General features: G+C 41.4%; 1 protein-coding gene across 13 annotated transcripts in view; it reads right to left on the reverse strand.

Annotated features, from left to right (window-relative positions):
* Positions 1-1,218: 1,218 nt before the first annotated feature.
* EPB41L2 (erythrocyte membrane protein band 4.1 like 2) overlaps positions 1,219-17,701 on the reverse strand; it is a 178,060-nt gene continuing 161,577 nt past the window's right edge. For all 13 annotated transcript variants that reach the window (XM_073575800.1, XM_073575799.1, XM_073575801.1 and 10 more), the window contains 3 exons: positions 14,489-14,569; positions 13,599-13,712; positions 1,219-2,486 (listed from right to left, as the gene is read on the reverse strand). In XM_073575800.1, the coding sequence (XP_073431901.1) occupies positions 13,602-13,712; positions 14,489-14,569 (192 nt within the window). In that variant the 3' untranslated portion in view covers positions 1,219-2,486; positions 13,599-13,601. The remainder of the gene's footprint in view (positions 2,487-13,598; positions 13,713-14,488; positions 14,570-17,701) is intronic.

The following is a 17,701-nucleotide window of genomic DNA, read 5'->3' on the forward strand; positions in this document are numbered from 1 at the left end:
TGGCAGAAACAAACAAATGTCGGCATCTGGTAATAAACAAAAATAATTACCAAACTCTGATCTAAATCCTATTTAATAATTAGTTGGTTGTTATCAGCATAAAGTTACATGGGTGCATATGATGTACCCTACTTCTGAATATCTTTCCTATTAATGGTATATCTTTAGGTGCATGGTTTCCACCTGACCAAACACAGGACCTCTGTGTTTGTTACTCTAGTTAGGCCTAGAGTAGCATTACTTGGGTAAAGGTACGCCAACTTTCCAGGAATCTTTCTTTGTAGGTCATTTACCTGATATGAGATGTTCAGTTATTTGAGTATCGTGTCTTTAGGTCCAGTTCAGACAGCCATATTTCACGGTCCTGACCCATTTTACAGCCTATACCAGGCTGTGAGTTCAGGTAAGGTCAGTCATGGCATTGGGGACCTACTCAGACTGTGAAATATGGCTGCCTGATCCCCGCTTTATATGGATTTCCCCTTTGGCAGGAGTCACAAATGGGAGTTTTGATGTAAGAGATTTGGCTGATAAACAACAAGATTTGGTTGACAATACAAGCATGGTAATCAAAAGGGACTTTCTTCTGAGGGTGGGTTCACATGAAGCCGCTCCTGTTTAGCCTCAGTTACACATAGCGACATCGCTAGCAATATCGCTGTAAAGTCACCGATTTTGTGACACTGCAGCAATATTGCTAGCGATATCGCTACATGTGATACTTACCTCCGACCGGCTCCCCTGCTGCTCACCGTTGGTCGCGCGAGAAGGTCCTGGACCATTTCTCGTCGGCCACTTCCTGCTGGGCTTCCTATGGCGCCGACGAGCGAGGCATGGACGCGGGCGGGAGGACGTCATCATCGCCGCGTCTAACAGGTAAGTAGCGACCCCAGCGATGTCGCTGGTGAGATCTGCCTGTGTGGCAGCTCATAAGCGACCACTTAGCGATGCACCAGCGATCCGTATCGTTGTCGGGATCGCTGGTGCATCGCTATGTGTAACGGTACCCTTACTCAATTCCTTGCATATATCGAAATGGAGTTGACAGGGCAGCAAACACAGGATTTCTGCAACCTTCGATCAAACAGTAAAGCAGCAGAAATCTCTGCATCACCCTCTGCCGTGTGTACATCCACCCCTACATGCTTGGAGTTACAGTGCATTTTTTTTTTTATTAGCTTTGGAAAATTTTGTTAAGAAGAGAAATATGTACAAGTCTTCAATAGAATAAACAAACTTTATTTTAACAGTATTACAGAAAGCAAAATATTCTTAATACAACTTGAAGCTGCTATAAATCTAATTTGGCATTTTAACTATACACGGTCAACTGTAAATCAAGACAGAGAAAAACAATACACATTTTGCTAGTGGTAACCAAGGTGGGTGTAGACTGTGGCAAATACAGAAAGCACGGTATCTTCCTGCATGCCACAACCTGTAGAAATCATTACAAAGCATTGAAAACATACATCAGTGTGACTATGCTTCTGACAGCTCTACCATGTACACAGACGAAAGCCAAGTGTTTAACGTGTGAATTCAATAACAAGGGTCTAATATGGACACATTAACAAACAGCACAATATAGCTTGAAGCTGCCATGTTTCCCCTCCTATGGGACAGATGGTACACATGGGTCACCTGTCCTGGAATGTTTGTGTCTAAGTTGTCTTTCTCCAAAAGGGAGAGGCAGTGCTCATTGCTAGCTGGACAGAAATAAATGAACGGTATCTAGCTGGCTGCTGTCCCCTTTGCTGGTCTACTCCCCACCATGTAGCAATAAAAACCTCAGATACGTATAAAATGTTCACTGAGAAGTTCTGAAAACGAGGTTTAAAAAAAGCAGTCATGCGACTGTTTGATATCTCCCTCTTTTTAGTCATATTGAAACCTTTAAAACACAAGTACTGGTAGAAAAAAAAAAAAAAAAAAAAACACCAATGAATGTGAATTGGAAACTTTAAGAAACGTGTACAAAAAAAAAAAAAAAAAAAAGAAAAAAGGTTGTTCTCTAAACATTTAATTCACCTGAACATTCTGTAAATAAGCAAATGACCTCACAAAGAGGTTTCCGTTAAGACAAGAGTTAAGATAAAAAAAGAAAATACAAAAAAAAAAAAAGTGGGAAAACTACATTAGTTACAAAGATTTCGGCATCCTCGGATTAGAGGTCTGTTTTGTTTCTTCTTTAAAAGGTTATTGTTCACAAACACACAACCAAGACTTACAAAAATAGAAAGTAGTTGTGCAACCAAAACTCTTACTATAAAGCTATGAATGTTAGGAAGTGGTTATAAAAATTACACAAGCAGAAAGGAGTGAAAAGAGCAAGTCAGGTGGTAAGCTGAGGTTGTACGTTGGCATCATAACCTTCAAGTGTCCCGTCATGCTTGCTGAGCCTGGTCATATCTCTTGTAACGTTAGCAGCAGGACATAGTTGTGTGGCTGAAATTCCTTCATACTGTAACCTTCTTGGACTCACTCTGGAAAGATACAGAAGAAATGTAAGGTATCGCACAGGACAGAAGAGAATAACTTGTTTATAGCAGTGGAAGGCTGATCTAAAGCCTAAAGAATATGCAGCACTTTTCCCATGTAGCAGAACCACTAGATATGCATAAATGTAATAAGACAGAGGACCACTCAGGGATGAACAACATAGATCAGAAATCCCACAATGTGAGAAAGTATAATACACTGCTCAAAAAAATAAAGGGAACACTTAAACAACCGAAAATAACGCCAAGTAAATCAAACTGTCCACTTAGGAAGCAACACTTATTGACAATCAATTTCACATGTTGTGCAAATGGAATAGACAACAGATGGAAATTATTGGCAATTATCAAGACACCCTCAATAAAGGAGTGGTTCTGCAGGTGGGGACCACAGACCACATCTCAGTACCAATGCTTTCTTGCTGATGTTTTGGTCACTTTTGAATGTTGGTTGTGCTTTCACACTCGTGGTAGCATGAGACGGATTCTACAACCCACACAAGTGGCTCAGGTGGTGCAGCTCATCCAGGATGGCACATCAATGCGAGTTGTGGCAAGGTTTGCTGTGTCTGTCAGTGTACTGTTCAGAGGAGGCGCTACCAGGAGACAGGCCAGTACACCAGGAGATGTGGAGGGGGCCGTAGGAGGGCAACAACTCAGCAGCAGGACCGCTACCTCAGCCTTTGTGCAAGGAGGAACAGGAGGAGCACTGCCAGAGCCCTGCAAAATGACCTCCAGCAGGCCACAAATGTGCATGTGTCTGCACAAACTGTTAGAAACCAACTCCATGAGGATGGTCTGAGTGCCTGATGTCCACAGATGGGGGTTGTGCTCACAGCCCAGGATGCTTGGCATTTGCCACAAAACACCAGGATTGGCAAATTCGCCACTGGCACCCTGTGCTCTTCACAGATGAAAGCAGGTTCACACTGAGCACATATGACAGACGTGACAGAGCCTGGAGATGCTGCCTACAACATCCTTCAGCATGACCGGCTTGGCAGTGGGTCAGTAATGGTGTGGGGTGGCATTTCTTTGGAGGGCCCCACAGCCCTCCATGTGCTCGCCAGAGGTAGCCTGACTGCCATTAGGTACCGAGATGAGATCCTAAGACCCCGTGTGAGACCATATGCTGGTGCGGTTGGCCCTGGGTTCCTCCTAATGCAGGACAATGCCAGACCTCATGTGGCAGCAGTTCCTGCAAGATGAAGGCATTGAAGCTATGGACTGGCCCGCCCGTTCCCCAGACCTGAATCTGATTGAACACATCTGGGACACCATGTCGCGCTCCATTCACCAACGTCACGTTGCACCACAGACTGTCCAGGAGTTGGTGGATGCTTTAGTCCAGGTCTGGGAGGAGATCCTTCATGACAACATCCGCCGACTCATTAGGAGCATGCCCAGGTGTTGTAGCGAGGTTAAACAGGCGCGTGGAGGCCATGCACACTACTGAGCATCATTTCCTTGTCTTGAGGCATTTCCACTGAAGTTCGATCAGTCTGTAATTTGATTTTCCACTTTGATTTTGAGTATCCTTCCAAATCCAGACCTTCATGGGATATTAATTTTGATTTACACTGATCATTTTTATGTTTTCTTGTTCTCAACGCATGCCACTATGTAATGAATAAAGATTTGCAGCTGCAATATTTCATTCAATATTATCTACGATGTGGTATCTTAGTGTTCCCTTTATTTTTTTGAGCAGTGTATATCTATTCAGGACAAAACATTCCATAAAATACCTCATTCATTCCAAGATCTTGGCAAAGGATTTTTACTCAACCCCCACAGGTTACAATTAGGATATGTGCACACTTATGCAGAAAATTTCTGTATAAAAACAGGACTCCTTCCCAGAAAACGCGCGTTTTTTTCCCGCATGTCCCCAGACACACAGAAAATAGCCAGAAAAGTGGAATTTATGTGAAATTAATGAGCATGCTGCATTTTTTACCGCAAAGCGTTTTTTTCGCGGTAAAACACACATCAATATGCACAAAGTGCAAAATGCATTAAAATGAATGGGCAGCTTCTTTTAAGCGTTTTTTGAGCGGATGTTTTGGTAAATCCGCTAGAAAAACGCGAAAAAAAACGCTGTGTGTCAACACAGCCTTAGAGCAGCCAGCGTAAATAAAAAAATACCCTTTACAGTCCAGGGACTGAACATACAGGACAAAAACGAGATACAAAGATAATCGGATTAGGACGTTCTCCATAAGCAGAGAGAAGAAAACCAGATAGAACAAATGACCTGGGATTTCATATCATTTTATACATATTTCCACTTCTCCTGTCATAGTTTTTTGATTTACGATCAATCTCGATAAATAGCTATATAACATCAAGTTCATTCATTTGTGCATACGTACTGTAGCAAGGCTTTACAGGATGCAAATTATTGCCCTAATGTGCTACCTAGTGACTTTGTGTCATCAAAGTGGAGGAACAGTGCAGTAATAGAGTCATGCCGTCCCACAGACCAGGAGAAGCCATTATTAGCCATCTCCAGGAACATTCTGCACAAGAGCATCATTTTGCCTCTATACAAGTCACTAGCGCGGCCACACTTAGAATACTGTGTACAATTCTGGTCTCCGGTGTATAAGTAGGACGTAGCTGAACTTAATCTGGTGCAGAGAAGAGCGACCGAGGTTAAGGGAATAGGTGAGCTGCAATACTAAGACAGGTTATTACACTTCTGGTTCTTCAGTTTGGAAAAATGAAGACTTAGGGGTGATCTTATTACAATGTACAAATACAGTATAGAGATCTTTGCAATGATCCAGGCCTGTGAAGGGGACAAGGGGGCAACCTCTACATCTAGAGGAAAGAAGGTTAATCATAATCACCGATGCAGATTCTTTACTGTAAGAGCAGTGAGACTATGGAACTCTCTGCCATATGATACTATACAAGAGGTCAAGGAGGACCTGGATGCCTTTCTTGAAAAATATAGAATTACAGGCTATGAGTACTAGATTTTGTGAACTATACCAGTACATTGAGTCAGGAAGGAATTTTTCTGCTAATATGGCAACTACCTTTGGATCAACATGTTGGGCTATTGGGTTGAACTTGTTGAACTTATGTGAGGTAGTGATAACATCTCGACAGAATCCCCTTTGAGAGAGGATTTTTGATCCACTTATCATTAGGTTCTATATCTTATTGGCCGATTTACAATATGAACATTTATTGACATTTCATAAATTATACAATTAAAATAGATTTTAATATTTTATTTTTTATATAGAATTGTGTGTACTCAAACTCATTTTCTCTGTTGAGGTCTATGATCTTTTAGGGTGACTCTGCTCACCCACCTATATCAGTGCACAAGTACAATGGCTAAAAACATACATGGAATAAGCAGAAAATCTAGCCTCTATGTTAGCCATGTACAGATGTGGAATAAAAAATAAATCATGTTCCAACCAGAGAGCTTTTATCCTGCAATGACAGATAAATAGTAATCACAGGAAGTTTGGGCTAGAACGCAGAGCACTGCGCGATGTCTGACTTGTCTGCTAAAAACAAACAACAACTTTACAAGCACGTACATTTGTGGTGGGGTGAGGGATTAAAATGAAAAGTCCATCATTTTGACAACAAACTGTCAGGGAAGTATCATAACAAATACTTTGCCAAATGAAGGCTTAGACAGCAATTTGGGTAAAGGACATGCAGCTGTAATTGTTAGTATGTCTCCCCTGTCAGACAAATTGCGTGAGCACAGTAAAATAATGGTTTACATCCAGAATCTAAAAATCCCCTTACAGGGATGTTCAGCTACGCTGGCAGTAAATATAGAGCCATAAACAGACAAGGCGTTTGAGCTAAGGGTTTTGGAAAACTGACAGCTATTTATTAGAAAGACACAGATAGCTATAACCTAACAATAACATACTAGGAACATTTATGCTACGTTCACACGTAGCGGAACTCTCATGGAAATTACCGCGAGAATTCCGAATTCCATTCCGCGGGAAAATCGCATTTTAAATTTGCGCGATTTTCCCGCGGAAAAACTATGATTTTGCAAGCGTAATTAGCTTGCAGCATGCTAGCGTTTTCCAAGCGATCTGCAGCATCGCTTGGAGAACTGATTGACAGGTTGGTCACACTCGTCAAACATAGTGTTTGACGAGTGTGACCAACTTTTTACTACTGAGGTTGCCTATGTGGCATCAATAGTAAAAGATAGGATGTAAAAAAATAATAAAAAAATATATTGTTATTCTCACCTTCCGGCGTCCCGCGCAGCCTTCCCGCCTCTCTCCACGCTCCCGGTCCCAGTAATCCTTTGCGCGAATTACCGCGATGACGTCCGTTCTCGTGAGATCGCGACGTCTCGCGGTCATTCGCGATGACGTTGCGCGAATGACTGCGAGACTTCGCGATCCCGCGAGAACAGACGTCATCGCTCGCAAAGGATTACTGGGACCGGGAGCGTGGAGAGAGGCGGGAAGGCTGCGCGGGACGCCGAAAGGTAAGAATAACAATATTTTTTATTTTAAATTCTATTTTTTACAGGTATATGGTACCCAAAGCCCGGAGGACAGTCTCCTCTCCTCCGGAACGTGGGTACCATCCGCAAATGTTCTGCTTACTTTTCGCATGGTGGGCACAGCCACATGCGGAAAGTAAGCAGAACAATGCATTCCTATGGGTGCGGGATCACCACGATTCTGCTAAATTAATGTGCATGCTGCGTTTTTTACCGCGAAGCGATTCCGCCGCGGTGAAAACCGCAGCATTAGCACAGCATTGCGGAATCCCATAAGAATGCATGGGATGCTTATTTTTCGTGGCAAAATCGCACGGTTAAAAACGGCGCGAAAACACAAATAAACCGCCACGTGTGAACTCAGCCTTACCAAGCACTCAAATGGAAAACCAAATGGTAAAACATAGGAGGGGGGAACAACGTTCAGCCAGTCAATCTAGAATCAGGGCTATAAGTTTTTATTTTATGTTTAATAATGTCTTTTCCTTTAATTTAGAGATCCGAAATTACAATTTGGAACCTAAATTTTCATTTATGACAAGCAGGCACATATATAGCCCAAAAGTATAAAGCTTTTTGTTATATGTGCACATAAAATATAATATATATATTTATACATATAAACTGCTCAAAAAAATAAAGGGAACACAAACAATACAATGTAACTCAAAGGCAATCACACTTCTGTAAAACCATCCTGTCCAGTTATGAAGCAACACCAACTGTGAATCAATTTCTCCTGCTGTTGTGCAAATGGAACAGACAATAGGAAGAAATGATAGGAAATTATCAAGACAACCCTAAGTTGCTCAGGCAGTGCAGCTCATCCAGGATGGCACCTCAATACAAGCTATGGCAAGAATGGTATTCATGCCTGTCAGTACAGTGTTCAGAGCATGGAGCAGATACCAAGAGACATGGAGGGGGCAGTAGGAGGGAAACTACCCAGCAGCAGGATGGCTACCTCACACTGAGCACGTGACAGAGTCTGGAGATTCTGTGGAGAACGTTCCACTGTCTGCAACATCCTTCTTATGTCAGGAGGCATTTCTTTGTATGGCCACACCGCCCTCCCATTTGTGAGTCATTGGCACTCTGATTGCAATTCGGTATCGGGATGAGATCCTTGCATCCAGTGTGAGACCATACATGCAGGTGCGCTGGGCCTTGGGTTCCTTTTGATGCATGACTATACTAGTACTAATGTGGCAGAAGTGTATCAGAAGTTACTGCATGATGAAGACATTGATGCTATGGACTGGCCTGCCCATTACCCAGACCTGAATCCAATCAAGCACACACCACGTTGCACCACAGACTGTCCAGGAGATGACTGATACTTTAATCAGTGTCTGAAAAGAGACCCGCCGCCTCAGTAGAACCATGTCCATCCATTGTAGGGAGGCCATACAGGCACGTGGGAGGACACACACAACCGAACATCATATCCTTGTCTTGAGGCATTTCCACTGAAGTTGGAAAAGCCTGTAATTTGATTATCCACTTTGATTCTCCACTTTGATTGAGGATCATTCCAAATCCAGACCTCCATGGGATATTAATTTTGAGTTACATTTTTATGTTTTATTGTTCTTAACACATTATCCACTATGTAATGAATAAAGGTTTGCAACAGGTATATTTCATTCAGTGATATCTTGTAGGATGTTTTTTTTGAGTAAAATGTACATTTTTCTTTTAGTCTACAAACTTCTGACAACATGTCTCCGAATTTCCAAGCCATAATTTTTTTTTTTTTTTCTGAAAAGGAGAAATGGTCGAAATAAAAAAAAGCAAAAAAAAAAACAGTGCTTGCAGACCTCAAATAATGCTAAGAAAACAAGTTCAGAATCAATAAGAAACAACAACACTAATGTTTTAACTCAGAGAGAGTTCAGAAATCAATATTTTGTGGAATAACCATGATTTTTAAAGTACAGCTTTCATGCGTCTTGGCATGCTTTCCACCAGTCTTTCACACTGCTTCTGGAGCAAGAATGTAAGCAGTTCTTCTTTGTTTGATGACTTGTGACTATCCATCATCCTCTTGATTACATTACAGAGGTTTTCAATGGGGTTCAGTTCTGGAGAATGGGCTGTCCATGACAGGGTTTTGATGTGGTGGTCTCTTAGATTTTGCCAGAGCTGTATACAACCCCTGGCAAAAATTATGGAATCACTGGTCTTGGAGGATGTTCATTCAGTTGTTTAATTTTGTAGAAAAAAAAGGAGATCACAGACATGGCACAAAACTAAAGTCAATTCAAATGGCAAACTTTCTGGCTTTAAGAAACAATAAAAGAAATCAAGAACAAAAAATGTGGTAGTCATGAATGGTAACTTTTTTAAACCAAGCATAGGGGAAAAATTATGGAATCACTCAAATCTGAGGGAAAAAAAAATATGGAATCACCCTGTAAATTTTCATTCCCAAAACTAACACCTGCATCAAATTAGATCTGCTCGTTAGTCTGCATCTAAAAAGGAGTGATCACACCTTGGAGAGCTGTTGCACCAAGTGGACTGACATGAGTCATGGCTCCAACACAAGAGATGTCAACTGAAACAAAGGAGAGGATTATCAAACTCTTAAAAGAGTGTAAATATTCACGCAATGTTTCAAAAGATGTTGGTTGTTAACAGTCAGCTGTGTCTAAAATCTGGACCAAATACAAACATGGGAAGGTTGTTAAATGCAAACTTACTGGAAGACCAAGGAATACAAAGCGTCAAGACCGGAAACTTAAAGCAATATGTCTCCAAAACAGAAGTTGCACTACAAAACAAATGAGGAACGAATGGGAGGAAACTGGAGTCAACGTCTGTGACCGAACTGTAAGAAACCGTCTAAAGAAAATGGGAATTACATACAGAAAAGCTAAACGAAAGCGATCATTAACATCTAAACAGAAAAAAACAAGGCTACAATGGGCTAAGGAAAAGCAATCTTGGACTGTGGATGACTGGATGAAAATCATTCAGTGATGGATCGCGAATCTGCACTGGGCAAGGTGATGATGCAGGAACTTTTGTTTGGTGTCGTTCCAATGAGATTTATGAAGATGACTGCCTGAAGAGAACATGCTAATTTCCACAGTCATTGATGATATGGGACTGCATGTCAGGTAAAGGCACTGGGGAGATGGCCGTCATTACATCTTCAATAAATGCACAAGTTTATGTTGATATATTTTGGACACTTTTCTTATCCCATCAATTGAAAGGATGTCAGGGGATGATAATGCATCCTGCCATAGAGCAAAAACTGTGAAAACATTCCATGAAAAAAAGAAACATAAGTTCAATGTCATGGCCTGCAAATAGTCCAGATCTCAATCCAATTGAAAATCTTTGGTAGAAGTTGAAGAAAATGGTCCATGACAAGGCTCCAACCTGCAAAGCTGATCTGGCAACAGCAATCAGAGAAAGTGGGAGCCATATTGATGAAGAGTACTGTTTGACACTCATTAAGTCCATGCCTCAGAGACTTCAAGTTGTTATAAAAGCCAGAGGTGGTGCAACAAAATACTAGTGATGTGTTGGAGTGTTTTTCATGATTCCATAATTTTTTCCCTCAGAATTGAGTGATTCCATAATTTTCCCTATGCTTGGTTTAAAACAGTAACCATTAATTTAATGAATACCACATTTTTTGTTCTTGATTTCTTTTAGTGTTTCTTAAAGCCAGAAAGTTGCCATTTGAAATGACTTTAGTTTTGTTCCAGGTCTGTGATCTGTTTTTCAAAAAAATTAAACATCTGATGAACATCCTCCAAGGCCGGCAATTCCATAATTTTTGCCAGGGGTTGTATATGTAGTCTGTTGTCCTTTCTCATTCTCGGGTCCTCTCTACCAGAGGCCCGGGAGTTTGAGGGTTCTGTGCAGGATCTTAGTTGTTCCGAACAATGTCCAAAGGATGGCACTGACTTCTTCCCTAAAATAATGGATGCTTATAGCTGGACAAACAAGGCCTCTACAAAATCTTACTATATGGCAAGTCATTATCATATTGTTCATTACAACATTTGTCAGTACACATGGTATGAAGGGTACCAGGTAATTCATTCATCATAAAAATACTGAACATTCAAATAATCTAAAATCTCTTAATTACTTCACAATTACCATACCTGGAAAGAAAAGGAGAAAAGGTAAACTAGTGTGAAGAAAGTGTATATGAATCTACTACGCGATCTATACAGTAGTATACAGTCTCCTGTCATTTGCTGCCACCTAGTGGTGAAAACAGAAATCTACAGGTGATCTATGAAAGCCAATGTCTGTTGCATTTTATGGTCATGTCCATCTTCATTGTACACACATTGTAGATTACTAAAATTCTAGGACATTGGCAAAAAAAAAAAAAAAAAAAAAAAGACTTTTCACTACTAGACAATACGTGTTGGAATGACCTTTCATTGCAAGATTGTAATTGCACATGATGGATGATGATTTCGAATTTGGTGAAACTCTAGAAATTCTTTGACTTTCTCTTTTGGACCCGAAGGATACAAAGATAAAATTCAAGTTGGGGGGGGGGGGGGGGCAGCGGTCCAAATCTTGCACCAGGGCCCATCATGCCACAGACTCTGCACAAGAAATTAAAACAAAATTCTTTTTGGTCACCATACATATGAAATCTCTTTTTTTTTTCTTTATTGTCCATAGACAGATGTGTGAGGGCTAATTTTATCTGGCACAGGCGCTAGTTTTCACTGCCGCCATTTTTGGGTACATGGATTTCCTAGTCACTTTACTCCATTTTTTAGTAAGAGAAAGAAACAAAAACCACAGAGATAAATAATTATATAGATTTCTAGTATGGCTTGATATCATTATGCCGATAACTGAGGATACTCAACTTATGTAGCATTGAATTGTAGAATTTTTTTTCAACAAGTGAAAAAATGTGAAGAATTAATTTTTATTTAAAAAAAAAAAAAAAAAAAATAATACATCAACATTTTACAATTGTAATGGTATAAAATATGAAATATAAACTTAAAAAGGTTTGCTATTTTCCACATTTAAACACTAGGGGGAGCAGCTGCTGAAATATTCCATGAAAACCTAGAGTACAACTAGCTCACATTACGACTGCAGTAAATGTGGGCAGAATCTGCTCACGTGTGTGATGTCACTGCTCTCCTCCCCTTCTGGGTGTTTGTAAAAGGATAAGAGGATGAAGTTTAGGATCACAGTGAGAAGCCATTTTGCTGGTGACTGCAAAGTGATACTGACAAGTAGGCTGTCACTGAGGACGGATGGCAGCACCGATTCGGTTAGTTGCTGCTTCTTGCTGAATAACACTCTGGGATTGGATATACAGACTGCATCATGCGCTGGGATTGGATACGCAGAAGACAACACACACTGGGATTGGATATGCAGATTGTATTACACAAGGGGAATGGATACATGGAGTGTATCACATACTGGGGATTAGATAAGGAGCACTGTAGGCTGAATCACACAAGATGTTCAGTAGATATGCGTCACTGCAGGCTGTATCACACATGATGAGATTAGATTGATGGCTCTGCAGGCTGTATTGTTCGCTGTATCCATAGTGCTGCAGTCTATTGAACGCAGGTGGATCTGCATGGGTTCAGTGAACTGTGGGGATTCACCGATTCCAATACATTCTATAGGGAAAATTTCTCTTTCAGAGATGCTAGAAATTGACATGCAGCGGTCTGGAGAGAAGGGCCGCATGTCATTCTCCACAGGTGATCCGCGGGCGTCTGTGGACATGGGGTTTCTTGAAATCCCATATCCACTATGCTGTAACATCTGGATGCTGGACAAGTACCCAGATTCCAACCCGCAGCGTTCACTGATCATGTGAACATACCCTTACACATGATTGGCAGTAGATACATGCTACAGTCAGGACGCCTCCAGCGGTGAAAACAGAGCAGTAACCAACTGTAGTACAACGACAGGTTGCCAATCACCAACCTGAAACGCAACACATCCCAGCACCTTCGCTCCCCTCATCTCCTGTCACTGCTCATGCTGAAGCTCTTGTTATGAACATTTTACATAATGTTTGGATCACATTTATCCTGTGCGCTACACTGAGCACCAATTTCCATATAAATCTCCGAGTGACGTGGCTCAGATTGAAACCTGAGGAAACCATTCACTATAATGAGGCAGCCAAGTCGCGGGACTGTGAGTCGTAGTGCAGATGCATGCCTGCTAAATGCTGCAATCGCATTATTTAGGAGCTTAAAGTAACGGAAGTAGTGCGTGTACCGCTCCTGCACTGAGTGCTGGGTGTGAGCTGCCAGACTCAGCTTACACCCAGCAGCGATAGCGCGCACACTGCCTCTGTGCGCGCAAAATCGCGATGACGAATCCATTCATCCAAAGTCGGTAAGCACCAGCCAACCTGGACATATGGATACAAAGGTCATAAGTATGCTGGAGTATACCAGCATTCACAAGTGCATAATGTCTGTAACTGACACACATCCCAGGAGTTATCCGAAGATGTGATATGAGTGGAGTCAGAATAGCCCTTTATGGGGTTTTGATATTTATGTAGCTCAGTATTTAGGAGAAATTGTTTTCCTCACCATCTACTCATCTTCACCTTCTTCAGTAACCTCAGTCTCTTTGTGCACCACCACACGAGTTATAGACATGTCAGGGTGTTGCTCTTTGGCTTCCTTTATTGCTTGTGCTAATGCCTAAGAAGAGAACCACAAAGTAGCATCAGGGTCACAATTTAGGAAATTTTCTTTTTGCTTTAGACTAAATAGTATTACATCAGATCATAAAAAATGATGTCTAAAATAGTGCACCCAATGACCTAAATGGGACAGAAGCAATGTAAAAGGAAGCAAATAAGTAATGGGAATATAATACTAGATAATGGATATTTTCCACTGACAAGTTGGTAAGTAAGGACTCGTGTAGGTCATAAAACAGACTTTTTCCCTCCAGTTCAGGAGGCTTGAGAAGAAGTGGCTCAAAAGTGGAGAAAGATGCCAGATTCTCTGATCACATATTGCCAAGCTTTTTATACTCACGAGAGTTATGCAACATTTGTAGAAAGTACTACAACCAGTGGACAGGGAATAACTTATTATTTTGGGAATAACTCTAATCTGTAACAATCACATTAGCTACACTTCTACTTTTTTCAGAAAGGAGAACTGACTGCTGTTATGGTGTGGGGGGAAAAGCAGTAACCAGTTTTATTTCCTAGAAAAAAAAAATTGCAGCACAAATCGCATTCCTGGTGCCAAATCTTTTTTTTTTTCCAAATTCTAACCATTTGTTAGTTTAAATAGAACAGGTTCCAATCATAATCGAGAAAAAGGCCTATCCCATAGAAAATCACTGGAACGAGATCTATTGATCATCAGCAAATAAACCCGTTCTAGGACCCTGAATAAGTATGTGTAATTACCTAAACATAGCCTTTGGAATAGTTTACTAGTTTATTCAACACTTCCCTTACCTCATCATGGTCAATGTCTGCATCTCCACTGATAACAATGCGCTTTTCAATTCTTGTTTCTGATATCCCACCTTTTCCAGTCTTCAAATGAAACAAATATAGCATGGATGTTATAGCAGCAATACACACAAAACAATACAAAAAATGCCAGTATTCTTTGTTTCTACAAACATTTGAGATCAATTTGATATGTAACATGGTCTGCCAAATCCACATATAAAGCATGTGCGATGACTATGGTAATGTCTGGTAGAGACAGTCACATCTGAAATGCATGTAATAGCTAGGCCAGGTTTATATATTGAGGAATCTGCACCGCGAATTCACAGCAATTTACAGTACAAGTAAATTCCATGTAAATGGGTTTCTCAAAACCCCAGTCATATGTTGAATTAAAAAAAAAAAAAAAAATATATATATATATATATATATATATATACACATACATACATACATACATACATACACACACAGTGGGGCAAAAAAGTATTTAGTCAGTCAGCAATAGTGCAAGTTCCACCACTTAAAAAGATGAGAGGCGTCTGTAATTTACATCATAGGTAGACCTCAACTATGGGAGACAAACTGAGAAAAAAAAATCCTGAAAATCACATTGTCTGTTTTTTTTTCATTTTATTTGCATATTATGGTGGAAAATAAGTATTTGGTCAGAAACAAAATTTCATCTCAATACTTTGTGATATATCCTTTGTTGGCAATGACAGAGGTCAAACGTTTTCTGTAAGTCTTCACAAGGTTGCCACACACTGTTGATGGTATGTTGGCCCATTCCTCCATGCAGATCTCCTCTAGAGCAGTGATGTTTTTGGCTTTTCGCTTGGCAACACGGACTTTCAACTCCCTCCAAAGGTTTTCTATAGGGTTGAGATCTGGAGACTGGCTAGGCCACTCCAGGACCTTGAAATGCTTCTTACGAAGCCACTCCTTCGTTGCCCTGGCGGTGTGCTTTGGATCATTGTCATGTTGAAAGACCCAGCCACGTTTCATCTTCAATGCCCTTGCTGATGGAAGGAGGTTTGCACTCAAAATCTCACGATACATGGCCCCATTCATTCTTTCATGTACCCGGATCAGTCGTCCTGGCCCCTTTGCAGAGAAACAGCCCCAAAGCATGATGTTTCCACCACCATGCTTTACAGTAGGTATGGTGTTTGATGGATGCAACTCAGTATTCTTTTTCCTCCAAACACGACAAGTTGTGTTTCTACCAAACAGTTCCAGTTTGGTTTCATCAGACCATAGGACATTCTCCCAAAACTCCTCTGGATCATCCAAATGCTCTCTAGCAAACTTCAGACGGGCCCAGACATGTACAGGCTTAAGCAGTGGGACACGTCTGGCACTGCAGGATCTGAGTCCATGGTGGCGTAGTGTGTTACTTATGGTAGGCCTTGTTACATTGGTCCCAGCTCTCTGCAGTTCATTCACTAGGTCCCCCCGCGTGGTTCTGGGATTTTTGCTCACCGTTCTTGTGATCATTCTGACCCCACGGGGTGGGATTTTGCGTGGAGCACCAGATCGAGGGAGATTATCAGTGGTCTTGTATGTCTTCCATTTTCTAATTATTGCTCCCACAGTTGATTTCTTCACTCTAAGCTGGTTGGCTATTGCAGATTCAGTCTTCCCAGCCTGGTGCAGGGCTACAATTTTGTTTCTGGTGTCCTTTGACAGCTCTTTGGTCTTCACCATAGTGGAGTTTGGAGTCAGACTGTTTGAGGGTGTGCACAGGTGTCTTTTTATACTGATAACAAGTTTAAACAGGTGCCATTACTACAGGTAATGAGTGGAGGAAAGAGGAGACTCTTAAAGAAGAAGTTACAGGTCTGTGAGAGCCAGAAATCTTGATTGCTTGTTTCTGACCAAATACTTATTTTCCACCATAATATACAAATAAAATGAAAAAAAAACAGACAATGTGATTTTCTGGATTTTTTTTTCTCAGTTTGTCTCCCATAGTTGAGGTCTACCTATGATGTAAATTACAGACGACTCTCATCTTTTTAAGTGGTGGAACTTGCACTATTGCTGACTGACTAAATACTTTTTTGCCCCACTGTATGTATGTATGTATGTACAGTGCCTACAAGTAGTATTCAACCCCCTGCAGATTTAGCAGGTTTACACATTCGGAATTAACTTGGCATTGTGACATTTGGACTGTAGATCAGCCTGGAAGTGTGAAATGCACTGCAGCAAAAAAGAATGTTATTTCTTTGTTTAATTTTTTTTTAAATTGTGAAAAGTTTATTCAGAGGGTCATTTATTATTCAACCCCTCAAACCACCAGAATTCTGTTTGGTTCCCTTAAAGTATTAAGAAGTATTTCAGGCACAAAGAACAATGAGCTTCACATGTTTGGATTAATTATCTCTTTTTCCAGCCTTTTCTGACTATTTAAGACCCTCCCCAAACTTGTGAACAGCACTCATACATGGTCAACATGGGAAAGACAAAGGAGCATTCCAAGGCCATCAGAGACAAGATCGTGGAGGGTCACAAGGCTGGCAAGGGGTACAAAACCCTTTCCAAGGAGTTGGGCCTACCTGTCTCCACTGTTAGGAGCATCATCCGGAAGTGGAAGGCTTATGGAACTACTGTTAGCCTTCCACGGCCTGGACAGCCTTTGAAAGTCTCCTCCCGTGCCGAGGCCAGGCTTGTCTGAAGAGTCAAGGCTAACCCAAGGACAACAAGGAAGGAGCTCCGGGAAGATCTCATGGCAGTGGGGACATTGGTTTCAGTCAATACCATAAGTAACGTACTCCACCGCAATGGTCTCCGTTCCAGACGAGCCTGTAAGGTACCTTTACTTTCAAAGCGTCATGTCAAGGCTCGTCTACAGTTTGCTCATGATCACTTGGAGGACTCTGAGACAGACTGGTTCAAGGTTCTCTGGTCTGATGAGACCAAGATCGAGATCTTTGGTGCCAACCACACACGTGATGTTTGGAGACTGGATGGCACTGCATACGACCCCAAGAATACCATCCCTACAGTCAAGCATGGTGGTGGCAGCATCATGCTGTGGGGCTGTTTCTCAGCCAAGGGGCCTGGCCATCTGGTCCGCATCCATGGGAAGATGGATAGCATGGCCTACTTGGAGATTTTGGCCAAGAACCTCCGCTCCTCCATCAAGGATCTTAAGATGGGTCGTCATTTCATCTTTCAACAAGACAACGACCCAAAGCACACAGC

Source organism: Dendrobates tinctorius, unplaced genomic scaffold, assembly GCF_039654945.1.
Source record: "Dendrobates tinctorius isolate UK_male_01 unplaced genomic scaffold, ASM3965494v1 ptg000046l, whole genome shotgun sequence".
Taxonomy (NCBI): domain Eukaryota; kingdom Metazoa; phylum Chordata; class Amphibia; order Anura; family Dendrobatidae; genus Dendrobates; species Dendrobates tinctorius.